Source organism: Bos taurus, chromosome 10 (genome assembly GCF_002263795.3).
Source record: "Bos taurus isolate L1 Dominette 01449 registration number 42190680 breed Hereford chromosome 10, ARS-UCD2.0, whole genome shotgun sequence".
NCBI lineage: Eukaryota > Metazoa > Chordata > Mammalia > Artiodactyla > Bovidae > Bos > Bos taurus.
The window spans coordinates 85,427,284-85,454,130 of record NC_037337.1 but is presented as its reverse complement, the minus strand read 5'-3'; the positions used below and the strand labels follow the sequence as shown (position 1 = coordinate 85,454,130).

General features: G+C 40.7%; 3 protein-coding genes across 14 annotated transcripts in view; 1 reads left to right on the top strand and 2 right to left on the bottom strand.

The window, feature by feature from the left end:
- Positions 1-5,990, bottom strand: part of LIN52 (lin-52 DREAM MuvB core complex component) — a 112,711-nt gene extending 106,721 nt beyond the window's left edge. For 4 of the 7 annotated variants that reach the window (XR_009496074.1, XM_024997866.2, XM_024997865.2 and 1 more), the window contains exons 1-3: positions 1,041-5,566; positions 864-938; positions 114-151 (exon numbers count right to left, since the gene is read on the bottom strand). Coding sequence is in view for 6 of the 7 variants with exons in the window: in XM_024997866.2 (XP_024853634.1) it covers positions 114-151; positions 864-938; positions 1,041-1,128 (201 nt within the window). In the remaining variant the exon portion in view is untranslated. 7 annotated transcript variants of the gene reach the window in all.
- Positions 5,991-6,538: 548 nt separating this feature from the next.
- Positions 6,539-26,567, top strand: ALDH6A1 (aldehyde dehydrogenase 6 family member A1). Of its 3 annotated transcripts, XM_024997297.2 has the most exons (13): positions 10,546-10,816; positions 10,902-10,993; positions 13,934-13,993; positions 15,546-15,620; positions 15,791-15,952; positions 16,177-16,255; positions 16,646-16,948; positions 18,438-18,559; positions 19,860-20,049; positions 20,245-20,426; positions 21,737-21,916; positions 22,187-22,285; positions 24,109-26,567. In XM_024997297.2, the coding sequence occupies exons 5-13, from the start codon at positions 15,839-15,841 to the stop codon at positions 24,211-24,213; spliced, it is 1,374 nt and encodes a 457-aa protein (XP_024853065.1). In that variant the 5' UTR covers positions 10,546-10,816; positions 10,902-10,993; positions 13,934-13,993; positions 15,546-15,620; positions 15,791-15,838; the 3' UTR covers positions 24,214-26,567.
- Positions 21,002-26,847, bottom strand: part of BBOF1 (basal body orientation factor 1) — a 48,509-nt gene continuing 42,663 nt past the window's right edge. For 2 of the 4 annotated variants that reach the window (XM_024998137.2, XM_059890940.1), the window contains exons 12-13: positions 23,509-23,564; positions 21,002-22,425 (exon numbers count right to left, since the gene is read on the bottom strand). In XM_024998137.2, the coding sequence (XP_024853905.1) occupies positions 23,553-23,564 (12 nt within the window). In that variant the 3' untranslated portion in view covers positions 21,002-22,425; positions 23,509-23,552. The remainder of the gene's footprint in view (positions 22,426-23,508; positions 23,565-26,847) is intronic. The other 2 variants (XR_009496243.1, XM_024998139.2) reach the window with 2 other exon arrangements.

Genomic DNA, 26,847 nt, shown 5'->3' with positions numbered 1-26,847 from the left:
AACACTATGAAGGCAAAAACATTATTCTTGAAAATAAAGAAATTAAAAAATACTTGAGATTTTACCCAGAAGCAAAAAGTTGGAAAAACTTCATTATGTGAGGTATTACTTACACTTTTGAAGGAAGCTGCAAATTCAGCAACACCTGGTACTAAAAAGAAAAAACAGAACATTAATCATTCAGTATTGGCTAGTATGTAAGGAAATGGGCACTCCCATACGCAGTCACCCTCTTTCATGTGCACAAAGATAGACATTGTGAAATTGTTTGTAATATCAAAACTTGGATATTATTAGGTTTCCAAATAGGGTATGAGTTCATAAGCTATAGTAAATCTAGACAATAAAATTAAAAAATGAAATAAATATATACCTATCAACATGGAAAGATCCATTGATAAATTACTAGGCATTAAATTAAGTTAAGCTGTAGATCACTAATCATATAACCCCATAATAAAACAAAGCAAAAAAACTCTATATACTTTAAAATATTTATTTGCTTACTTGTGTAAGCGTTAAAAAAAATACAAAAGTTCTGTACTGAACTACAACAGCAGTTAACTTTATCAGCACTTAAGGAGGCAAGGAATTACTTGATACATTTCATATTGTCTGAGTTATTACAGATATAGCTTTTAAAAATAATTTTTTAAAAGTTCTCTATCATTTCCTGAGTCACACTATGCTCTGAAAGAACTGAACTACTAAACAGCTATTCTTACTACCAGACCACAGAATTCAGTCCCTTCCTCTGAAATAAAATTATAATCATTACAGTTAAATGATAACTCTTCAAAAATGTTCCTCAAAGTAGCACTGGTTTTCCCATCTATTTTGATATAAAGAAACCAAAAACTTACATTGTTCTGGCCAAAGGTCTGGTGAAGCCCGGTCAAGTTTTTCAAAACTTAGCAAAGATGCTTCTAGATCTGTCCCTAGAACAAAACACCCAGATAAGCCAAGAAGGAACAAAACACATTATTTTACATGTTATGACATATCAATCTCACAGAACATAAACTGAAACACTCACTCACCTAGAAGTCTAGAGATTTGAGTTCTATGATTACTGATGCTACTGAGCCATGATGTTACACAAATAAACGATTTCCTTACTCTCCCCATCTTTAAAAAGGGAAACAATATTTTAGTAGGGTGTTGGGAAAAATGAATGTTCAAAACCACCTGTATCTTTACTCGTGTGTATGTATAAGTGTCTGTGTGTATATTAAGTTGTTCAGTTGTGTCCGACTCTTTGTGACACTATGGACTGTAGCCCCCGCAGGCTCCTCTGTCCGAGGAACTCTCCAGGCAAGAATACTAGAGTGGGTTGCCATTCCCTTCTCCAGGGAATCTTCCAGAGCCAGGGCTCAAACCCGGGTCTCCTACATTTCAGGAGGATTTTTTACCACATGAACCACCAGGGAAGCCCATCTTTACTCATACTCAGACTCTCCTTCCAGTCACTGAAGTCCCTGCTATCAGAAAAGACAAACTCCTCTGCTCAGGCTCTGGATTCCACCTTCTCTTGCTTTGTCAAAGACATCCTGAATAATCTATTGCACAACCAGTTTCTACCCTCTCTATTGGCTCATACTCAACAAGTAAGTCTGCTCTGGAATTTACCTTCTTTGAAGAAACTCTTGACCCCACGACTTCCTCACTACTTCAAGGCAAAAGTTTTTCAGCTGTCCATCCTGTTGTCTCCTCTTCCTTACCTCACATTCTTTAGCCTACCACAAACTACATGCATGGAAACAGCTGTCATGGAGGTTACTGATGACCTGTGTTGCTAAATCCAGTGGTCACTTCTCTGTTCTCTCTTATGTGACCCCTTTGCAGCATCCACTCACTAACCACTCTCCTTCAAACACTCCAGCTTCTACAAAACCACTATGCTGGTTCTTCTCCTTCCTCACTGATTCCTTCAGTCTCCCCTTCCACTCAGGGCCCACCCCAGGCTGGCTTCACTCTCGACTGAAAGTCTCCCAAGGAAATCTCATCTAGTCCCATACCCTTTACCACCATTTATATGCCAAGGACTCCATATTTCTATTTCCAGCCCCAATATTTTCCCGAACTTCAGAGTTATATATCTAAGTGGCTATGTGACATCTCTATTAACATATGTGAAAAACCATAATTCCTATCTTCTCCATCTCATTAAACAGCACCACCATCAACTCCAGTTCTCAGTCCAAAAACCCAGGGGTCATCCTTCATGCCTCCCTTTCTTTCATGCTTCCATTACCAATCTATTTGTAAATCCAGTAGTTTCTACCTAAAACACACTCTGAAATTTCATTAATTAACCAAGGAACTATAGCTTCTCTCCTGGACCACTTCAATAGGCTCTTACCAGTCTCCCTGCTCCCATTCTTACTACTCTCCAAAAAGTTAAATGTCAATCAGTTCAAGCCACTCTCCAGCTTAAAAGACTTCTTTCCAGCTAAATTCATGAATGCATACCTACTGTGACCTATAAAATCCTATATGACCCAGCCCCTGCCTAATTTTTTGACACCATTTCTTCTCCACTCTTGCCCTGGAACACAGAAGGTGTTTTAATATTAACAACAACAGTTAACATTTGTTGAGTACATACTTTATGCTCAGTATACTAATTAGCTGCATAAATTAGCTAATTTAATGATACAAACAGTGGTTCTTAACATGTTCTGGGTAAGCCAAATTTTTGAAAATCTGAAAAAAAAAAGCTATGAACTCACCCCCCAGAAAATGTACATATTTATAAAACCTTTCAACATGTCCTTTTCTCTAAACAAAATTTCCTCCCAATAGTCTAAGGAACTCCCAAGTTCACAGCAGGATTATCTACAATAGCCAAGATATGGGAACAACCTAAATGTTCACTGATGGATAAAGGAAGTTTGAAAATACACACACACACACAAATGGAATATTATTCAGCCATATATAAATGAGGAAATCCTGTCACTTGTGACAACCTATATGGACCCTGAAGGCATTATGATAAATGAAATAAAACAAATATAGTATGACCTCACTTATGAGTGCAATCTAAAACAAGCAAACAGACAAACTCACAGAAAAAGAGATCATATTCATGGTTATCAGAAGTGGGGGGTAAGAAGAGGGGTAATTAGAGGAAAGTGGTCAAAAGGTACAAACTTTAGGTTACAAGGTAAATAAGTATTAGGGGTGTAATGATGACTATAGCTAACACTGCTGTATGACAGACACGAAAGTTAAAAGAGTAAATCCTAAGTGTTTTCATCAAAAGGAGAAAAAATTTTGCCTTTATTCTTCTTTCCTTTTTATTGTACCGCTGTGAGAAGATGGATGTTAGCTGAACCAATTATTTACTCTAAGGAAATTTCCATTGGCATTCTAATTGGTAAAGAACTCAACTCTAAAAAACTGCCTTAACTAGATATGTGAAACACAAAATTTCAATTTTCAAACTTCCAAGGAATGCTACTTATGGAAAGTTCAAGCTTAACAAAAATAAACTTATTGAGGGTAGGATTAAATAACCAATAAGCATGACCTTATGATACATGACCACAGTCTGGGACATAACTTGACTCACTGTGTTATTCTCATACATTAAGTAATAAATGACTTAGACTTCAATTTTCTCCTTTTCAAGGAGGTCCCAGCAAATTAAGCATTAAAAAGAGAAAGAGTAAAAGATCTAAACTTTTTTTCATAGCAAGATAATTTTAATTAAATCTTATAGACAGAAACAGGTGGAACTCTAAAAATAGAAGTAAGAGAGCTAGGCAGTAGTATATTTTAGGATAAGACACTTATTTAGATGCAAAATTTAAGTTCACAGTGCTTAACCTGTTTTTGTCAGATTAAAAAGATTAGAGGGAAAAGGATAAAGCTATGCAAAAGATGAGCATGAAAACTTTTAAAGTCAAGCGTGCCAATAGAGAGAGTGGATATGGTTAAAAGGCAAAAGGAAAAAAAATACATTTCCAATATTCTTCCTGGCCAAAGGAAGGAAAAGAAATTGAGAGAAGGGAAAATCAAACATAAGGAACAAAAATATAAAGACAACTTAGTTATAAGCTAAAAATTTTCATAGCCATTACTTCTATCACTTGGCTGACTTTTTTTCAACTGTGGTAAAATATACATAAAACATACCATTTTAGCCAATATTAAGTGTACAGTTCAGTGGCATTAAGTACATTTAGACTGCTTTGCAACCGTCGTCACCATCCATTGCTACAACTTTTTTATGTTCCCAATCTGAAAGTCTACACCCAAACAACTCCATATTCCCTTGGCTAACTTTTTAAATGCTCTTTATTTTTTTCCTGGCAAAAAAAAAAAAAGACATTTCATTTTTAACAAGAGAGCACTCAGGCAGGATCAAGAATCTCTTTTGACTTTCAATATCCATAATTTCTTATACAGTATGTGGTTGCTTGTCACAGTAGTTTAGTAGCTAAATCATGTCCAGCTCTTTGCGACCCCATGGACGGTAGCCTGCCAGGCTCCTCTGTCCATGGGATTTCCCAGGCAAGAATACTGGAGTGTGTTGCCATCTCCTTCTCCAGGGGATCTTCCTGACCCAGGGACCCGTGTCTCCTGCATTGGCAGGCGGATTCTTTACTGCTGAGCCACCAGGGAAGCCCCATACAGTATGAACCCATGCTCAAAAACCTTAAAATATTATTTAAGCATATATCTAATCATTCTTTCAATAAACATGAATTGAAGACTTACTGCTTGCCAGTAGGCGAGGCACTGTGGTAAGCCCTGAGATCCAACTACCAACGAAACAGACTTGGAATTTTCAATCTGGACTGAAAGGGGCAAACTTAACAAATAAACTATTCTGTCGATGAAGGTACTGAGAGTGAATAATGGTGAAGAGGGGCAAGTCCAGATACTGTGTTCTGTGAAAGCCTCTCTGGGAGGTGACATTTAAATGAGACCTGAAACTGCCAAAGTGTTTACATGTTTGATTAATCTTCTCTCACAACGCACCTAGTAAAACGCCTTTCATAAAGTAGGATCTCAGTATAGCTTTTCTGGCCACAAGTTCCTCATTCCTGAAATGAACTTTCAAGATTCCTTCCAAACACAAAATGAGAGAAAACTACATATCAGTGAAATGGACGTGGGGATGGAATAGTCGAAGCAAAAACAGTTCAGAAATGACTGCAAAACCTTAATCCTAAAACAGAACGGAGAGCAAAAGCCTGAGGGTACAACAAAACCAATCAATTGCTATCTGAGATGAGTTGCATCTTAGACAACATATAAACAGAAATCGTTCAGTCACTCAGCCTTAAGAAACAATTCATAAACCAGAAACAAGAGAGGTAGAGACGTGTACATGACTACGCTAAAAAGCTCAGTTCTATTTTCCTCGGGACTCACAGCTAGGGACCGAGAGGGTCTCCTGCTTCCCTAGCTGCCAGGGCAACGGTCCCAATCTAAGGAGACAGGAGAGAATTATTTTTCTCTTGTGGTTCAATCCCGGGATGAGGTCAGCCACTAACCCTAGCTAGCGCTTAAGAGAATCAAAAAATCGTTCCAGATGCTCAAAGAGAAAAGAACTGACCTTTTTCAGTGAGGCGCCCGGAGGGGAAAGCTACACTAAGGCGCCTCCTTTCCTCATCAGTATCTCTTCCTCGGCCATCAGCCTCACCCAAATGAGGCTAAAGGAGGACCAGGGCGACCCTCGTCCTTTTGCCCAGAAAAGGTCCCAAGCAGGCGCCCTCCTCCATCTGCCTGGTACACTGAGAAGAAACCAGGCACCTCTGGAGCCGCTGTGAAGAACCGGCGAGCTTAAGAAGCAGCCACATCGCTTAGAAAAGAAGTGGAAGGGAAAGGAGAAGAGCCCACGAAAGAAATGTAAATTCGAGTGGCAGATGGAAACGGAAGTTCCCAGCAGAGGGCAGAAGGATGTGGCAGGCAAAAGGTCTCTAAGCCGGTTCTTACCGTCCGTGGGAGACGCCATCTTCCAACCCATGTCACGTGACGTGGCCAACCGTCGGCGGGAAAGCTTGGATCCGTAAGCCACGCCCCCAAAGAGAAACCCTACCCTCAAACCCAGGAGCCGGGTTCGTCTCCCCGCCCCTATAGAGACAATCTTTACATAGACCCGCCCCCCAGTGCTAGCCACACCTCCCCTCGCGCAGAGGATGAGGCGGAGCTACTGCAAAAAGTCTTGATGGAACTTATTTACTTCCCTCAGTGAGTGGGCGGGGCCGCGGTTGTGCCTTTGGCCAATCGCAGTTCCGGATTCGGGGGCGTCTTCCTCATGTGCTCGATATAGAACCCCGCGAGTAGCGCCGTGTCTTCCCTACACCTCCGCCAACAGAATTTGTTGAGGTAGAGCAAGGCGAGAGCGCTATCACTTCTGACCAATCGTATTCCCCCAGGGCTGGGATTGAGGGGCGGAGTCAGTCGTTAGGGCGAGTAATTGGCTAGGGGAGATTGTCCTTTCCGCCAGTGAGGAGGTGCGGCAGGATGGACGGGGGAGGCCTGGCAGCAGTAGAGCTTCTGGACGGTCTCAGACTGTAGAGGTGCGGGAGGCTGAGAAGAGGCAACCCAGAGCCATGGCGGCTGTGGCGGTGGCGGCGGCGGCGGCTGCATTGCGGGCCCGGATCCTGCAGGCGAGTTGAGGGTGGCGCCAAAGGGTTGCGAAGCTCGAAATTCGTCCTTTCCATCCGCTCTCTCAGCCAGCCCCTTCATGGCTGACCCTTCTCTGTGCCCATCGGACCTGTGCGGCCCTGTCCCACACCTCACTCAGTACCCGCCTTCGTTGGACCCAGCCCGGGACTCAGCCCTGGCCCTTTTATTCTTGAGCCTGCCCCCTTTTCTGGCTCTGGCCCACTCTCCTCTTCGAGGCTTGCCCTGTCCCTGCCGACACTCTCTTGCCCTCACCTCTGTGGGTCTGCCCACCGTCTTCCCTTTCACCTCTGCACCAGCCACCTCTCTGCCCTAGGAACTCCCCTTCTGGTCACCTGTCTTAGCATTGGGCCGGGAACCTCCAAATTGTCCCCCTCCCCCACCCTTCTTCACGGTCTGCAGTCCGAGGTAAAGGCCAGGGGGCGGGAGCCAGGAAGCACACGAGGGGCGAGGGTCAGTGAATGAACTTTGAATCTCCTTCTCGGAATGTTCACTCCGTTTTCCCAAAAGCAGTCATTTGCTGAGCTGTTTTCCCCAGCTGTGGCTCTTTGCATGTTCCACAGGCTGTGGACTGTTGTGCCTTTGCTTGCCAAGACTTTGTTTAACTTTCTGGCAGAGTTACAGTGTTTTGTTGGCGTTGAATAAGGACACATAGTTAATGCTCCTAGTTTGTTCCAAGCACGTGCAAAGAATTAAACATCTCTAAAATAGGTGGTAGAAAATGGAAACCAAGGAAGACAAGTGTAAGTTCCACGTTCCCACCCCAGAGTCAGCTTGTGCTGTGCTGTGCTTACTCAGTCGTGTTCCACTGTGCGACCCCATGGACTGTAGCCCGCCAGGCCCCTTTGTCCATGGGGATTTTCCAGGCAAGAATACTGGAGTGGGTTGCCATGCCCTCTTCCAGGGGATCTTCCCAACGCAGGGATCGAACCCAGGCCTGCCGCATTGCAGGTGGATTCTTTACCGTCTGAGCCACCAGCGAAGCCGGAAGTCAGCTTAGTGTAACTCAGCTCTGCCCCTGGGATTGGAATGGGGTGGGGGTGTTCAGGTCTTCTCTGAAGCTAGCCTAAGGACAGGTGGTTGAGCTACAGGAGCTACATGCCTGAGGCCTGTAGCTGTTTCCAGTTGTTCATAGCCCTTCCCCGTTGTTCAAGCCTAGCAAGGACTTACATTATGAGGCAACATTATCAAACCTGCAAGAAACAGCTTTGCTTTTCTTACTCATGTTCAGCTTGGGAACTTCTTCCTCTGTATTTCTGGGCTTTTAGATAACATTAGTATTTATCAGGTTCAGTGAGTTCTACTCCAGAGACTGCATTTTTAAGATTCTTAGCAGAGTCCGCAAAGGTTCCTGTTTAAATATGCTATTTAATGGGACAGTGTGAATGGATTGGAAGGATTTGTCAAATGATCTGGCCTAACTCATATTTCTTGTTGTAATCCTGGTTCTGTTTTTCTAGGTTTTGTTTTGTTTTTTGTTTTGTAGTCAGAAAACAAAATTTCCACCCTATGTTTTCCATTACCAACTTCTCCTGGAAATCTTTTATTAAATTGGCTTTTTTTCCTTTGCCTTTTCCGCCATCACAAGTCATTGAGAGCCTTAAAAAACTATGTTGTCCTTTGTATCAAGGAAAAGAATCTCCTTCCCCAAGTACTTTATTTTGGAAATAAACACTTTTTTCTGATTCATTTGCAGAAACTTCTGCATTGACCTGAAAAAGAACAGAGATAAGAATCCTAAGCCAATTAGGAGTTACTGTAACATGATAGTTTGAGAGTAGTCCAGAGTCTGGCAATCCGGATATTATCATTCCCATTTAAAGAAAACTAGTCTTAATATGACTCAGTGACTTTCTTCAGTGATACAGTGGAAAGAACACAGGCTTCACAATCATACTTGGATTCTATTCCAGCTCCACCACTTCCTAGTTTTGAGAATATTTGTGAAGATTAGAATTAATGAAGTAAGTTGTTGTTGTTGTTCAGTCACTAAGTCGTGTCTGACTCTGTGTGACCCCATGGACTGCAGCACGCCAGGCTTCCCTGTCCTTCACCACCTTCCAGAGTTTGCTCAAACTCATGTCCATTGAGTCAGTGATGCCATTCAACCATCTCATCCTGTCCTTTCTCCTGCCTTCAGTCTTTCCCAGCATCAGAGTTTTTTCCAATGAGTTGGCTCTTCGCATCAGGTGGCCAAAGTATTGAAACTTCAGTTTCAGCATCAGTCGTTCCAGTGAATATTCAGGACTGATTTCCTTTAGGATGGACTGGAGTTTGATTTCCTTGCAGTCCAAGGGACTCACAGGAGTCTTCTCCAACACCACAGTTTGAAGGCATCAATTCTTCAGCACTCAGCATTTTTTATTGTCCAACTCTCACATCCATACATGACTACTATAGCTTTGACTAGATGGACCTATGTCGGCATAGTAGTGTCTCTGCTTTTTAATATGCTGTCTAGGTTTGTCATACCTTTTCTTCCAAGGAGCAAGCATCTTTTAATTTCATGGCTGCAGTCACCCATCCACAGTGATTTTGGAGCACAAGAAAATAAAGTCTCACTGTTTCCACTTTTTCCCCCATCTATTTGCTATGAAGTGATGGGACCAGATGTCATCTTCTTAGTTTTTTGAATGTTAAGTTTTAGACTAGCTTTTTCATTCTTGTTTCACTTTCATCAAGAGGCTCTTTAGTTCCTCTATACTTTCTGCCATTAAGGTGGTATCATCTGTGTATCTGAGGTTGTTGATATTTCACCCGGCAATCTTAAAGGTCATCCAAGGTTTCCCACCTAGTAACAGATGTTGCTGAGAATTCAGGACTTAAGTCTAAGCCTCTCTTTCTGTGTCAGACACTGGCTCAAACTTTGGGAAAGGAGAGATAAGTAAAATATTCACTGAAAGCTTTCCTACTGTAATGCAATAAGTGCTAAACAATAAGACTGCACACAGTACTGCAGGAACCTATGGAAAGAGCCCCAAACTCAACCTGTGCAATTCTAGAAAAGCTTCCAAAAGGAGTTGATCTCCGTTTGAGTACTGCAAGAGTAGGAGGCCTTTAGCCAGAGAAGGGAGTTCCTGCCAAGGAAAATAGCAAGTGTGAAATAAACATCTAGAGATCAAGAAGTTTGGTGTGACTGGACATAGGATAGTTCTCTTCAGTAACGGTACTAATGAGTGTGTTTTGGAAAATGAAGAAAAGACTAAATGACTATCATTTAGTCAAAAACTAAATGACAATGTTTTATTATGCCCTCTTGACAGCAGGGAGGCTATATGCACGTGACAGAATGAAATTAAGAGGCCTAGAATGCTCTCCTTGGCTGAACTGTACATTTTCTGCCCTATAAGAGAGTTTGTGTGTGTGTTAAGTCACTTTAGCCGTGTCCAACTTTTTGCAAACCTATGACCTGTAGCCCACCAGGCTCCTCTGTCCATGGGATTCTCCAGGCAAGAATGCTGGAGTGGGTTGCTGTGCTCTCCTCCAAGGAATCTTCCCAAGCCAGGGATTGAACCTGCGTCTCTTAAGTCTCCTGCATTGGCAGGCGAGTTCGTTACCACTAGCACCACCTGAGAAGCCAGTAAGAGAGTTTACATGAAACAAAATTAATATCCCACAGTTGCTTGGGTGTATTCTTTGATTCTGCAGAATATTACTGAGTACTTACTCTAGTCCAGGAATGCTACCAGGTGATGAGGACAAACCTCTCTAGTGTTCTAAGGGAAGACAGACTTAATGCTATTCTCTAGTGTGGTAAGAGAACTAGAGGAATTCAGGTGAACCCCATAATCAGGTACTTAGCCTCGACCTGATATTGAGATTTAAAAACTTCCAACTGCTACTATACCGCTCACTCACAGGAGTTAACCTTGTTTTTTCTACTTCAGAGGAAACTAAAACCATTAGATGAGAACATCCTCAACTTCCTACTAGCAAGCCTACCGAACTGACCTGTACCTGTACTCAAAGTGATAGGGAGCTCAAGAATAGACGTGAGCCAAGCAAATGGGATGAAACAACTCCAGGCAAGAGGGAGCAGCACGTGCAAGGGCAGTGTGAGCACAAAACATGTTGTGAATGCCTGGAGCATAGAGAGAGCAAGGAGGAGAGCAGCAAAATAGGAAACTAGAGAAGTAAAGATACTATGTAGAATCTTCTAAGCAACACCGAGGTGAGTCTTTATCCCAAGGACAACGGAAAGCCATTGGTGGGTTTTAAACAAAAGAATGATCTGACCAAGTTTGTGTTTTAAAAAGACCCTTTGGCTCTGGAGTGGAAACAAGAATCAGAGGTTTAAGATTGAAGGCTGAGAGACCTGTTAGGAATCATTACCTGTTCGGAAACCCAGGTAAGAGACAATGATGGTGTAGAGTGGGAAGAGGGAGCAAGAAAAGGGTTGCATTCCCAAGACTTCTGGGAGGACAGATTGCCAGGACTTGATTCACTGAGGAGAGAGAGAGAAGAGTTAGGGTGACATTTAAGTTTCTGGTTGGGCACCTAGGTGGATATTAGCCCCATTCACTGAAAGGTGGGTTGTAGGAAACAGAGCTGATTGGTGGGAGGACAATGAGGAAGTCAGCTTTTTCCAACATGGACCTAAATAATATCCAAGTAGAGATGTGGTAACAACAGTTATGTAAGTATTACCTGATGAGGAAGATTCTGGTGAAGAATTAAAGATTTGGGCATCACCAGGATCTAGCTAATTAAGCCACTGGAGTTAATGAAATCAAGGTCCCAACTCTCCTTGTTCAGGAACTCAAGCAGTTAGAGGCCAGGTATGGGAGAAGGCGTCAACAAAGAAGGCAGAGAAAATGTGGCCCGAGAGATAGAAAAGATACCAGGGCATCACAGAATATAAGTGGAGAGGGGATTTGGGACAGAAGGTCTGGTTAACTCTTCACCTCTGCTGAGAGGTCAAGTACAAGAAGGACTGAGAAGAGTCCATTGTATGGAGGAAGTCACTGGTGTTCTGGCGTTCAGTCATAAAGGTAGGAGTTGATTGAGGAGCTAGTAGGAGATGAGGAAATAATGGTAAGTCGTATAGAGAACCCTTTCTATTGGATGGAGAGAGGTTTTAAGATACAGGAAAGAAAGGATAGTTGGTGGAAGTGTCTGAGGCAGGAGGAACAGTTGACTTCAGAGCACAGATTCAGAGATTAGCCTTAAATTGGAAGACATACTTCTTCAGTCAAACATTGACTGTGTACCTCTGTCTCCCAGTTACTCTGTCTTCATGAACCTTGGTAGCTGCCTTCTCTATAAGAGGTAAAAGGAAAAGATGATGAGTATTGGTTAGTTTGGTAGGCTTACTAGTAGGAAGTTGAGGAAGTTTCCATCTCGTGGTTTCTGTTTCCTCTGAAGTAGAAAAAATAAGATTAGCTCAGTGAGAGGGAGAGGAACAGAGTTGAAAATTTTAAGAAAAGTGGTATGTTTTGAAACAGCAAGGAATGTGAGCAGATAATATTTATAGTAATACAATAATACTAGCAATGTTTAATGAGCACCAACTACTTGCTAAGCTGTTTTTCATACCTGAACAGTCTTGATCTAGTAATGCTATAAAGTAGGTAAATAAGATGCAGTACCTGTCCCCGTGGAATTTATAGTCTTGGGGTAAAAAACAAGTACCTAGGCTATTACAACACAGACAAATAAACTCAATAGGGAAATACTGACTGCTAGGTGTACAGAAAAATACATCTAACCAAGTCTGGGGTGGGGAACATCAGGCAATATAGCTGTTGAACACCTATTGTATACCGGGTACTATGTTGGTATTGGGAACGTGGCTATAAGACATGGTGTTTTGCTGGTTTGAAATAGCTTTTGTGGTGAAAGGAGAAGCCGCAGACTAGGCATTTTGACAGACTGCTGGCCCAGAGGACCAGCACCTTTTCCTCTGGATAGTGCTGTCGGCACGCAAACAAATTCTTGTACTTTATGCATCCCTAAACTCTTTGGTCAACGTGGTCTCTCTTCAGATAAGGTAATAGGTTATTAGACTACACCTTCCTTTTATATTCCAGTCTTGAGTATTTTAGTTTGCTCACTTCGATTAGACTTCTGTATTTCTTAAATTAACTTCCTTAACATATATACAAACTATTTTTTGAGAGTGACTTTATTTTAACTGATCCCCCCACCCTAACCATTTGCTGATTAAATTCTATTAAATATAACAGGTTCTTTTCCTCTTAGGTGTATGTGGCATTTTTAAAAATAGCTTTATTAAAATAAAATTGATCTAAGATAAAATGTGTAATTTACTGTTTTAGTATTTGTATACACCTGTGAAAACATCACAATCAAGATAGTGAATATATGAATTGCCCCAAAATGTTTCCCTCTGACCTTCATCTTTTCTTCCACCATCATCTCTAGGTAACCACTGATCTGCTTTCTGACACTATGGTTTACATTTTCTAGTTTTATATAGGTACTCTTCTTAAGTCTAACTTCTTTCACTCAGTATAATTATTATAATTATCCATGTTGCTTTATCAATAGTTGATTCCTTTTCATTGCTGAGTAGTATTCTAATATCTGAATATACCATACTAGTTTCCCTATTCACCCATCCAACCTTTGAGTTGCTCCCAAATTTTACATTACCAGGAAAACTACTATGAACACTCATGTTTAAGTATGAGTATGGGCATATTATACATATATTTGACACTTGGTTATATACTGTCTTATATTCAACACCTATTGTGTTAGACACCATCTTAGTGAAGTGAAGTTGCTCAGTCGTGTCCGACTCTTTGTGACCCCATGGACTGTAGTCCACCAGGCTCCTTCCATCCATGGAATTTTCTAGGCAAGAATACTGGAGTAGGTTGCCATTTCCTTCTCCAGGAGAATCTTCCCGACCCGGGGATCGAACCCGGGTCTCCCGCATTGCAGGCAGAAGCTTTACCGTCTGAGCCACCAGGGAATCCCATCTTAGATGTTTTCTTCTTTTTAGATTTAAGGTGACTACATTTATCAGGCCAAAACTAGAAAAATACAGTCTAATGACCAAAAAACATCTTTTTAAATCAAGACTATCCTAGAAATTGAACACGTGATTGTTATGAGTTTTTGTTCTCTCATAGTTTGCTGTGTCCCACAGCCTCACAGCTTTTCTCTTTAAAGATTATATGACCCTTGAGAGCAAACACCAAGTCCTTCTTCATATACCCATAGTAACTAGTAGAATACTGAGCAGATAGTGGCCATTCACTTAAGTTTTTAATAATTTTCTGCTCTCATTTATCAAAATAATCATTCTTTTACCTCCCAGGTCTCTTCCAAGGTGAATTCCAGTTGGCAGCCAGCATCCTCCTTCTCTTCGTCTTCAGTGGTGAGTTTATTTGGTAATAAAGGTTGACTTCTGAAAAGGAATCCAGTACAGTTTGGGGGTATTTTCTTTACATCATTGTGATCAGAGTTTATCTGAAATTTTCTATCTTGATTTTCTTATCTTGTATTATGTCTGTTACGTTGTAAGCACTTCTAGTATTACAAAGTGATCTTTATGACTGTGATTTTTTTTTTTAATAATTTTATTTATTGGGGGTTTTGCTGGTCTTCATTGCTGCACAGGCTTTTCTCTAGTGCAGCCAGTAGGGGCTCCTCTCTAGTTGCAGGGCGCAGGCTTCTTATTGCCATGGTTTCTCTTATTGCAGAGCACGGACTTTAAGGCACTCAGGCTTCGTAGTTGTGGCACAAGGGCCCAGTAGTTGCGGCTCCCAGGCTCTAGAGTGCAGGTTCAATAGTTGTGGCACACGGGCTTAGTCGCTTCGTGGCATGTGGGATCTTCCTAGACCAGGGATCGAACCCATGTCTCCTGCATTGGCAGGTGGATTCTTTACGCCTGAGCCACCATGACTATGACCCTTAATGCCTATCTAATAATTTTCACAAATAACATTTAAATTTATTCCTTTTTTTCAGTATTATAAAACTAACATTTATTTATATCTTTTTTTTTGGTTATTTTTGCTTCTTTTATATTATTTCCCTTCTGAACTGGGATTACTGTGTCTAAAGATACAAACATTTTCATGACTTCTAAAGGTTTTCTTGACCCTGCCTCAAAGGTTGTCTTCTTTACAACCTTTAGAGTTGTTTTTACAGACCTACTGTGTGTTAGCCATTTGCAGTAACTAAACCTGATCTGTCAGGACTGATGCTCCAAATCCTGTTGAGGTAGAAGCATGCACATATTATAACAGTAGTCTTTCACCTTTTTTGGCCTACAGACCACATTTGAAAATTTAATGAAAACAAGCTGCTTCTTAGAAAAGCTACACATAGAAATGTTTTTAAAAATATTTTGATCATAAGATAAGGCATGCTCATGGTAATGTGCCAGAAAGTCAGCTGGGCCAACAAATCATAATAGTTAACATTTGTTAACACAGAGTCTGCTGCTTTTTTAGTATAAGCTTGTCCGTGACATGGGCTTCCTTGGTGGCTCAGATGGTAAAGAATCTGCCTGTAGTGCAGGAGACCCGGGTTCAGTCCTTGGGTCAGGAAGGTCCCCTGGAGAAGGGAATGGCTACCCACTCTAGTGTTCTTGCCTGAAGAATTCAATGGACAGAGGAGTTTGGTGGGCTACAGTCCATGGAGTCGACTTTCACTTTGTCAGTGACGTATGTTTACTCATGAAGTTCCACTGTGTGATTACAGGGAATTTTCCATTTACAGAGAGATCACAGTATCAAGAGGTTCTGCCCTATCTTAATAAGCTCTGCAGAAGAGTATATTGTGTATCTCTTTCATAGTGGTGACATTTCTAGAAAATGGAAAATTTAGTTATCAACCCCAGTTCTTTTCTCCTTGTAAAGGGAAAGAGAGAAGTAAAGCAATTAACTAATATAAGTATTGTATTTATTTTTTTTCTCCCCCAGCCAACTGTAAAACTCTTCATTGATGGGAAATTTATTGAATCCAAAAGTGACAAATGGATCGACATCCACAATCCCGTAAGGAAAGCTGCTCTGGGGCCTGAACTCATTAGCCTAGAATTCTGGAAACACAGTGGGAAAAATAAGGACCTGGGTCTCTATTGTGAAGCACATATCGCTGCCCCTGTGGCTATACGAAGAAGGTGGGGCAGGGACAAAGATGATTGATGTGCTGCCTTTTCCATCAGGCCACCAATGAGGTCATTGGTCGGGTCCCTGAGTCCACCAAGGCCGAAATGGATGCAGCAGTTTCTTCCTGCAAACGTACTTTTCCCGCGTGGGCAGACACTTCAATATTAAGCCGTCAGCAGGTCCTGCTCCGCTACCAACAACTCATTAAAGAAAATTTGGTAAGAAAGCTGAATGGTATAATTTCCCAAAGTGTTATTTAGGTGCTACTTGTCACTCTCATAGTGGCCCTGTGAGCTGCCCTCCCTAACTGTACAATCCAGAGAGACATAGATCATGGCTTTCTCCCTCCAACAACTTCTCCTTGACTTTTATTCCTTTCTGGCTGCCTGAGAACTAAGGGGAGGCACATCCTTGCGTTGGTTTCTGTGTGTTTTCTCTCTAGAAAGAAATTGCCAGGTTGATCACGCTGGAACAAGGGAAGACCCTGGCGGATGCTGAAGGAGATGTGTTTCGAGGCCTCCGTAAGCAGGGAGTCCCTCTAGGGGAGTTCAGGGACACTGGGAAGAAGCAAAGGAAGATAAGAGTCCCCCAGAGTGGGGGACTGCTGCTTCCTTTATGTAGGTTTTGCTCTCCCATGATATCCTAATACTTGTGTGAAATGACAGTACCTGGGTATCTATGCTACTGGCTTACTTCATTATTGTACTCCAGTGATCTTCCAGTTGGTTTATGTGTTTCACTGCCTTCTTCCCATTCAGATGGTCTCACTTCATGCAACCTCTTCACATAGTGAATCAGTGCTTTTTCCGTCTGTCACTGGCCTTGCCACTCAGGGCTGACTAGAGCATGACGAAGCTAAGTACTGGGCAGTGTGAAGAGTTGCTCGCCTGACTGCTGCTTCTCTGTTCCAGAGGTGGTTGAGCATGCCTGCAGTGTGACATCCCTCATGCTGGGGGAGACCATGCCATCCATCACCAAAGACATGGACCTTTATTCCTACCGTCTGCCTCTGGGGGTATGCGCAGGCATTGCTCCGTTCAATTTTCCTGCCATGATCCCCCTTTGGATGTTTCCCATGGCCATGGTGTGTGGAAATACCTTCCTGATGAAACCATCAGAGCGAGTCCCTGGAGCAACTATGCTTCTCGCCAAGCTGTTTCAGGACTCTGGTGCCCCTGATGGAACACTGAATATCATCCATGGACAACATGAAGGTACCTGCCCCTCTGGACCTGGCACTTATTAATCTGGCTACCAAAAACCAAGGTGTTGAGTCAGTGATGGGGTGTTTTAGGGTGTTTTAGGGATGAAGGGATTTACTAATAATAAGTAACCTCCATGTTTGAAGAAAATATTTGTTGACTATTTTGCCATCTCCGTGCCAAGGTAACTAACTGGGGAGTAGCAGTGCTTCTTGCCCTACAGAATATATTAGGGCAAAGAACTATGGTTGGGGCAAGATAGGTAAAATTAAAGAGTAAGTTTTCATTTCAATACTGAAGGGACTCGGAGAAGGCAATGGCACCCCACTCCAGCACTCTTGCCTGGAAAATCCCATGGACGGAGAAGCCTGGTGGGCTGCAGTCCATGGGGTCGCGAAGAGTCCACGACTGAGTGACTTCCCTTTCCCTTTTCACTTTCATGCATTGGAGAAGGAAACGGCAACCCACTCCAGTGTTCTTGCCTGGAGAGTCCCAGGGACGGGGGAGCCCGGTGGGCTGCCGTCTATGGGGTTGCACAGAGTCGGACACGACTGAAGCGACTTAGCAGTAGCAGCAGCACTGAAGGGACTTAACATTATTTAACTCAGAATTTATAGACCACAGAGGTACCGAAGTCCTTCTGATTCATATAATAATGGCTAATACTTAAAAAGTGCTTCCTTGTTTCAAGCACTGTTCCAATGCCTTCCATCTATTATCTCATTTAATCTTTACAATCACTCTTTCAAGTAGGTACTATTATCTTTCCATTTTACAAATGAGAAAATTGGGGCATAATGAAATCAGCTGATTTTGCCCAAGGTCATGTTGCTAGAAACCGTCAAAAGTTGCGATGTGTATATGTAAACAGGCCAACCATGGTTTTTACTTTTAAATACTGTGCTCTATTGCCTCTCACATGAGGGCCCAGTAATATCTGAGAGTTCCAGTACAAGTGACAGTTGAGGAAATATCGTATTCATAAAAGACAAAAGGAGGAGTCAAGTATTGAAAGGCTTTTATTTTGGAGGAAAATAGGAGTTGTAGCCTTGAGAGTTTTTTTTTTAATATAAATTTATTTATTTTAATTGGAGGCTAATTACAATATTGTATTGGGTAGCTTTCAGAGTTAAAGTAAAAATTCTGGACTAACAATTGGGAAAAATAATGAAAGAGAAGAGGTTAAATAGAATTTGTAGTTTGAAGAATTTAAGAGAGGGACTTCTCGCGGTCCTGTGGTTAAGACTCCACACTTCCACTGGAGGAGGGGGCAGGTTCAGTCCCAGGTTGGGGAACTCAGATCCGATTAACAGTGCTGTGTGACCAAAAAAAAAAAAAATGAAAGAATTTAAGAGAACAAGGACAGAACTCCAAAGGGGATTCCAGGGCAAGAAAACAAAAGTATGAAACTTCTCATTCAATAGCAGTGAGAAAAGGACAAATTTGCTATTCTGAGAAGCCCATTCTTCCTTTGTGATAATCATTTATTTTCTTCTTAAAGCTGTAAATTTTATTTGCGATCATCCGGATATCAAAGCAATCAGCTTTGTGGGATCCAACCAGGCAGGAGAGTACATCTTCGAGCGAGGGTCAAGACATGGCAAGAGAGTTCAAGCCAATATGGTGACTTCTTATTCCTTTCTCCCCCAAATTCTGTTGTATGTATTAAAATTACCTGGAAAAAGCCCTTCAGCAGAGGGACCACTCATCCCACTCTAATGCCAGACCACTCATCCCACTCTAATGCCAGTGTTTCTTTATTCACAGTTCATCCTGGTTGTCTTCCCTTTAACCACAAACCTTGTGATGAGTTTTATTCTCAGTCACTTTAATTACCTTTTATTTTATCCAGGTAATCTCGGTGATAAAGTCACATTTCTCCTTAAGAAAGATATTCAGATTCTTTGGGCTTCAGCCCAAAATCTGTTTCTGGCCCTATTTATTCCTTCATCCCATGCTTTCAGCTAGCCCTCATCCTTCCTGCCTTTAACGCAAATCCTAACTATAAATGTTAAAGATATAATCTTCCCTAAGAGTCTAGGCTATTTAAGTCACTGTGGTGGTTGTGGTTTAGTAAAGAGCCAAATATCCCTGTATAATATCTGAGTGTGGTTTACTTGCTTGCACAGTTTTGCTGTTCCTTAGTGACTAGATCCTTGCCAAATACTTTGTGGCCATTTGATACTAAATATAGTGTCCAGTTGCCATTCTTACTCTTCCACTAATATTGCAGAAAGGGAAGCCACCTATCCACAGGCTTAGAAACTAGTCATGATATGCCCGTGTATTTCTTTTCATGGCTGGATGTGTTTTGGCCAATTTGATTTATGCCCCTGCTAGTTCACTACATATTTCGTCGATATGTGTTTTATGTCTAACATCAATGCTCTGTGCAACGCAATACAGTTAAGTAGCAGACAAGGTATCTATTCATGTATTCAACTATAGCTATATCTGTAAATATGTGGAAATGACCCTGTATCATCCTACATAGAAATTTATGAGGCTGCTCTTCATATAACTGGAAACCCTAACAAACAACAGATTCTTTCCTACCTAACTTAGAAAAGAGAAGGGGGTTCTCCTTGGTTCCTAGATGAAGTGTTTACCTTGTCAATCTGAATGTGATTGAGACAGTATTTTGTTTGGGGTGGGTTTTTTAAAAAAAATAATAGTTTTGATCTAAATAAACACCTGTCAGCTTTTCAGCTGAGAAAGTGAAGAAAAAGTAACTTGGAGACTTACTCAGTGTTAACCAGGATTTAAGCAATATCAAAATGATAATAAATCTCCTTTCAAAGCAGCATAGGATAAATTCTCAAGTCCTTTTCTTAAATTCTCATCTGAAAACTTAGATTGTTTAATTTCTTAGCCTAATTGTATTTTACCAAGGAAGATTCATGTACTTTCTGTATTTCCTTAGGGAGCCAAGAACCATGGAGTAGTCATGCCAGATGCGAATAAGGAAAACACCCTGAACCAGTTGGTTGGGGCAGCATTTGGAGCTGCTGGTCAGCGCTGCATGGCTCTTTCAACAGCAATCCTTGTGGGAGAAGCTAAGAAGTGGCTGCCAGAGCTGGTAGAACGTGCCAAAAAACTAAGAGTGAATGCAGGTAACCAACTTTTAGACTTTGCATCTCTGGCACTAAGCTCTGGGTTTTGCATTGGCCTTGTCCAGTGGGAGCAATCATGTTTATTCTTACCACTGCCTCTCTTTGTACTGGACTCCTTGTCATTCAGATTCATCTTTAGTTATCACTCATCATTTATGTTCATAAAGACCTCAAATACTTCTGTATTGTTTACAGGAGACCAGCCTGGAGCTGATCTTGGCCCTCTGATCACCCCCCAGGCAAAAGAGCGTGTCTGTAATCTGATTGATAGTGGAACAAAGGAAGGAGCTTCCATCCTTCTTGACGGGCGAAGTATTAAAGTCAAAGGTTATGAAAATGGGAACTTTGTTGGGCCAACCATCATTTCAAATGTCAAGGTGACTGTGAATTATTTATTTCACAAACGTATGAGCTGAAGGCACCACTGGAGACAATGGAATCTCATTCCTCTAATTTATAAATGAAGGCATTTAATGACTAGAGACCTCATCTCTTGCCAGAATTACTCAATTATTTTATCTCAAGTCCGAATGAGTCACCCCTCCTGACTCCCAACCTCTTTCCACTATATCAGTGGTTGGAAACTTTCCGTTAAGGGATAAAAAGTGAATATTTTTGGCTTTGCAGGAATAAATAGCCTCTGTCACAAATACAGTCTATCAACCACCCAGTGTTTATTGAGCCCTCCCAGTACTGGCTCAGCAGTAAAGAAGCCACCTGCAATGAAGGAGACCCAGGTTGAATCCCTGGGTTGGGAAGAGCCTCTGGAGGAGGAATGGCAACCCACTCTAGTATTTTTGCCTGAAGAATTCCATGGACAGATGGACTTGGCAGGGTAGAGTCCATGGGGTTGCAAAGAATTGGACACGACTGAGTGATTAACACTTTCACTTCACTTTCAGTGTTTATTAAATACGTGCATCTTCACCAGAAAACAACGAAAGAAAAAGAATTGGTGTCAATTTTTATTTATCAAAACTCTGAAAGTTGCTTATCTAAAATTAATGACTACATTGAGAGGTTTTTTTTTGAAGTTCATATATCCCCACTATTCCTATTATAATCCTGAATAATCAAGAGTTGAATCTAAGTATAATAGAAATTATGAGATTTTTTTGCCACAGAATCACTGAGGAAAAATCCACTTACCCAGCTTCAAACACAGCGACAGTGGTGAAAGATGTTTTGAATGTTTAATGTGACCTGATACCAAAATAAAAATGGACAGACTCATTTAGGAGGCAAAGGAATGAATAAGAAAGGATTATTTATGTTACAGAAAACTTACCACAGGATTTCTTTAAATAGAAAAATTCTCCTGTTATGTTTTTAATATATATTTGATTTCTAAAATGAATTTTCAAGTAGCTTTTCAGTAACATAACAGTTGTGTAAACAAGTAATACAGGCACAAATCAGGAAGCTAGTGATGGGTCATGAGATCAAAAAATACAGTGCATAAAGGAAAGGAGTGTAGTTATGTCATTGTAGAAATACGAGTTTCAAGTTACTTATGATTGGTAGCTTGGAAGATGGAGCATGGCAAGAAAGGACTTTTTTTTTTTTACAGGTGATTTAAAATGAAAAGAGATTACTAACCTAAAAATTGTGCATGTAAGCTGTGGGTAATAAAATACCAAATAAGCAAAAAATACTGACTTCTTTTCCGATGCATCACTCCTGGCAGCCAAACATGACCTGTTACAAGGAGGAGATTTTTGGCCCAGTTCTTGTAGTTCTGGAAACAGACACTTTGGATGAAGCCATCAAGATTGTAAATGACAACCCATATGGAAATGGAACAGCCATCTTCACCACCAATGGAGCCACTGCTCGGAAATATTCCCACCTGGTGGATGTTGGACAGGTTTGTGAACAGAATTTTTAGGAGATTCTTGTAGCCATGTGTACAGTTTCCTGTGTAAGGGGAGAAGGTAAACAGTGATCAGTCACTGCCCTCTGTTCTCCCTTGATGCCCCATTTCTTCCTCAGGAATAAAAGCTCATGGGATGGAGGATCGGGTGGAAGGTGGGTAGTTAAATTCGTCTCTCTGATGCCCGGCACTTGTGCTTCTAAATGGAGAGTTCCTTCGTGGAGTCTTTTTCTTAGTGGTTGATGTGGCTTTGTTCTGCTTTAGGTTGGGGTGAATGTGCCCATTCCAGTGCCTTTGCCAATGTTCTCATTCACGGGCTCTCGCGCTTCCTTCAGGGGAGACACCAATTTCTATGGCAAACAGGTAACTTCAAGTTTTAAAAAATATTTTTCCTCTAAGAAACTCTCTTGAACATATTCAGAAACAAGGATTCTGCAAGAAAGGGACTGCCTGCAGCTTCTGTGAGGTTATATGTTGTTCAGCAGTGCTTGTCAGTAGGTTCCCTAGAAAAGATAACAAAAGTTAATAAAAGTTTGCTAGTTCCTGAATAACTCAAGGCAACAGAGTTTTGGGGGAAGAGCATGAGTAAGTCCAAGCTTTTGTATATGCCCTCTCCTCTGCCTATGACCCTTTCTTCCTATATCCCCTTTCTGCCCTCCTTCATCTGACTGTTAACCACCAGTTTAAAGTGTGGACTTGCTAAAGAAAGTCACCTCTCACCACCATCCCCTCCAGTGCTGGCTTGGGTATGTCCCTCAAGTGCTCCCACCACACATTTCCTGTTAGTCACTCATTTACTAAAACTTTTATTGAGCACCTTCTGTATATTAAACAATATTCTAAATATAATAAATGCTGTAAGTATAGCATCAAATAAAAAATAACTATATAAAGCAGATCTGGAACCCAATTACCACCATTGTCACATCCTTCAACTTGTGCATATACCCTAAAGCAAGACCAGGCATGGCTTGATCAAACAGTAGAAATGGATTGGAGCCCAGTGAGTGAATGAGGGAGAGAGTAGTAAGAGATGAGGTTAGAGAGGTAGACAGAGGCAAGTCAATGAGACTATTTAACTCATGTTAAGAAGCCCTTATCACACTGTAATTATTATTATCTGAAGGATGTAGCACCAGAGCAAGTAATCAAATACATGTTGGACAAATGGCCTAGTGAAAAGTTCTTTGTAATCCCACAGAAATACAGCCGTTTTGGAACCTTCAGTAAAAAATTACTTGTTTTCTATACAGGTCTCCCTTTATAGGTTAATAATAAATTAACGGTGGGATTACATAGCAGAGTATGACAGTGTGGCCAACTGGTTAAGACAACACTCATTGTTTCGAGATGGATTATCCAATTTGTGCATTAGTCACAGCTTTTGTAAAAATGATTAATTTGATACTATTAGACATTTCTTTCAAGGGAAGCAGAGTAAAACTGTTGCTTAAAAGTTTGTTGGTTTGGGGTGTTTTTTTCAACGCCCCCCCCCCCCCCCCCCCGCCCCGTGCCTTTGTTTAATTACTGTAAGTTACTCTAGTAAGTGAACCAGTAAGTGAGGCTTTGTAGAGTAAAAGACTGACCTTATGTAGTGTTTGAAGTCTTAAATCCTTAGGTAATTAAATTACTATTTTGCATTCTGTAAAGAAGACATAAAGGTATTCTTACATAATAAAATGTAAACTTTAGTTGTATCTTATATTAAAAGTATGTAATAATCTCTAAAATTTTTTCACTATATTAACATGGCCCAGATTTTGTCTATTAATTCTAGAGGTGTATTTTAATCAAGCTAGTGAGTTGTGTTCTAACAGTACTCTTCTAGCTTGCTAGTAATTTTGTGTGTTAAATTTGTACACTCTATTCTCTTTTGCTCAAGCCTATTCTTATAAAATAAATACAAGTTTAACAGTTTACATTGTCCAATTTTTCCATTTAGATGTTCTTGGCTAGTTTTAGCATAATGATAGCTAAGATTTGACTCTTTACTATGTGCCAGGTAATATGTTAAGTGTTTTACATAGATTATCTCATGAATAATTTATTGAATTCTGGTTGTACCTATTCTGCAAGTAGGAACATGAATAACATTTCACAATACCTCCTTCAAAAGTTGATTAAAAGAAGAATCATGAAACCCCCAGGCATATATGATAACTCTTTTTTTTCTTTGTTCTCTGTAGGGCATCCAATTCTATACTCAGCTAAAGACTATCACTTCTCAATGGAAAGAAGAAGATGCTTCTCTTTCCTCACCTGCTGTAGTCATGCCTACCATGGGCCGTTAGAAACAAGTCTGTTCCAGACTCGGTGCATACTGAGTAATCACTGTTTATTCTTGACCAACTCCAACTGCCTACTTTACTCAGATCAGATCCCTGGGATTGGAATACCTTGTAACTAAAGTCTTTCTCAGGACCATTGACCCCGGTTAAGTTGCTAATAGGGAGACTCCTAGTGTAACTCTGAAACCAGATTTTCACTTGCTCTTCATAATTTTATTTTTGAGGTCACTGTTCTAACTGTGAAATGCTTCTCTGGAATAAGAGCTTAGACCTGTTTTCTAAAAATTCTCCCCATTTCTGATAAATGATGTGGAGGGAACATTAGTGCGTGTAAAGAAGATCGCCCAAGGAAGAGGAGCTCTTGGATGGAGACATAGGTCAAAAATAATTCACCCTTTGGTTGATCCTCAAACACAGTCCTACATAAATGCCAGTGGGTCAGACCCCTCTGCCAGCTTTGCGGAGCCTCTCATTTATCCCACGTTACAAAGACATAATCCATCTCTGCTTATCCCACAGTTGTGACAACTGCTGCTTTCTTTCCTGCTGAATGCCACTTTGTCCTAGTGATTCATGATCACAAATTCTACCATTGTCACTGTTCCTGCTTCTTAAAACCACTTACTATGGATACCTCAACTTTTTGGATAAATCAACTTTTTGTTGTTTGTGCCAAGTGTTACATTTCAGGGTTTGCTTCAGTAATCACTAATTAGTGCTTCAGTCATTAACTTAGATGCCAGCAGGTTTTGCTTTGTTTTTAAGAAAACTATTTCAAAAGTTATATTAGGCCCAGAAATCAAAAGAGTCAGCCAGACTCTTTTTTTGTTTTTATGTTCAACAAGATCTTACATTTATTAAGAAATGATTAATGGTTTAAAAAAAAAGGCAATGCCTTTTTCTCATTAGTTGAACAAGAAACTGAAGAAATATTACCTATATGTTTTACAATATTTTTCTCTTCCAAAATTTATTTCTGAAAACAAGTTTTAACCACCGTTCTGCACTTTGAAATAAAATTAATCCTGACTAGATCAGTATAATGGACAAGACCAGAACATTTCTTAGGACTCCTGGTACTCTACTTTAAGTAACAAAGGGTTGGAGAAAATGAACCACCCTTAAAGATACAACCTTGGTTAACACTGTTAAATTCTCCAAGACAAAAATTCTTCCGATTCTTCCAGTTTGGAAGGGGAAAACAAAATTTCCACTTTTGGGAATAGAGACCCAGAACCTTCAAACTCAAGTGTTCTCCAAGTGTGAGCAAGATTCTTACCTAAAGTAAGTCTAACCTGATACTACTTGCTGAAGTTTTTATATTGTGCTTTTCTCTTGCCTGCATTTCTCATTTGTGATAACTTTTTAATGAAAGAACCCTTAATGTAAAGTAATTGATTAGAGCCTAAGAAATTTCAAAGCTCTCTATGTGTGAGGTAGTAGAAGAAATGCATTAACAGCTCTTCTGCAAACATCTTTATGCTTTTTGTTTCTTTGCTATAGCTCAACTTTAAGTCAGAACAGAAATTTATGTACTAAACAGAATAGATTCTTTGTGCTCTACCATGCTGGCTGAATCCTGTCTTTCTGATATGGTCTTCACCCACTAAACTAGGAGACGGCTTCTCATTTCTGATAGAGTTCTGGTTGTCAGGCAGATGATGTGGGTCATTAATTTTTCTGCTTCCTCATTAGTTACATAGATAATACTAACCTATTCCATGGGGGTTATTTAATGAATTAAGGATGATAAAAACCTTGAAAATGTTTGTGCACTCTGGATTTTAGGCTTAATATTACTACCACCTGCTAGATAGAAAGTCACAACCTTCAATCACTTAAGGTGATTGAACTTTAATAAAATATGTTTTATGACCCTACTGGCCCTTTTTTTTTTTTTTAGGGGAGGAGGTCTGCCTTCCTAAAGGTGAGGCAATAGAAATTTATGATTTTGTAATAGAATGCTCCTTGTTTTATCTCTTATTACAGCTGGAAACTGACAGTAATACTTAATCCAGTCCAACAACTACTGGGTTGAATGAAAGGTCATTTTTGTCTAAATTCCAAGTGGAATTAAATGTAATCACAGAGACACCTAAGTTTTCCTTACATTTAAGGGAAATCACTCTTTAAGAAATGCTAACTCATCAGAACTGTGTTGCTATTATCAGAATCAACTCATTTGGCTAGCTATTTGCTACTCAGAAGACTTTCTTATTTCTTAGATGGAAAAAAAGTCTGTATAGTTCATGCTAGTAGCAGCTAAAAATGTGGCCTCATTTGAAATTTCTCAGATTCTACATTGTACTAATTGATTATGTACAACAAATTACAAGTAAAAAGCTCTTGAAACCCTGTTTTTGTTTTGTTTTTTTATGGTACCATACTTCCTTACAATGCCTTTATCTGCTAGCCTGTAGTGACTCAGCTTCCCAGCTCTGTACAAAGCCAAGAGGTACGTGGTCATTGTTTGCTGCTGCTGCTGCTAAGTCACTTCAGTCGTGTCCGACTCTGTGTGACCCCACAGACGGCAGCCCACCAGGCTCCGCTGTCCCCAGGATTCTCCAGGCAAGAACACTGGAGTGGGTTGCCATTGCCTTCACTGTGTGAAAGTGAAAAGTGAAAGTGAAGTTGCTC

Bases quoted from the DNA above. Each gene is read 5' to 3' on its own strand.
- ALDH6A1 (XM_024997298.2), top strand. From the start codon at position 15,839: ATGGATGCAGCAGTTTCTTCCTGCAAACGTACTTTTCCCGCGTGGGCA. The intron at 15,953-16,176 runs GTAAGAAAGCTG...TTTTCTCTCTAG, and splicing joins AACTCATTAAAGAAAATTTG to AAAGAAATTGCCAGGTTGAT. The intron at 22,286-24,108 runs GTAACTTCAAGT...TGTTCTCTGTAG, and splicing joins CCAATTTCTATGGCAAACAG to GGCATCCAATTCTATACTCA.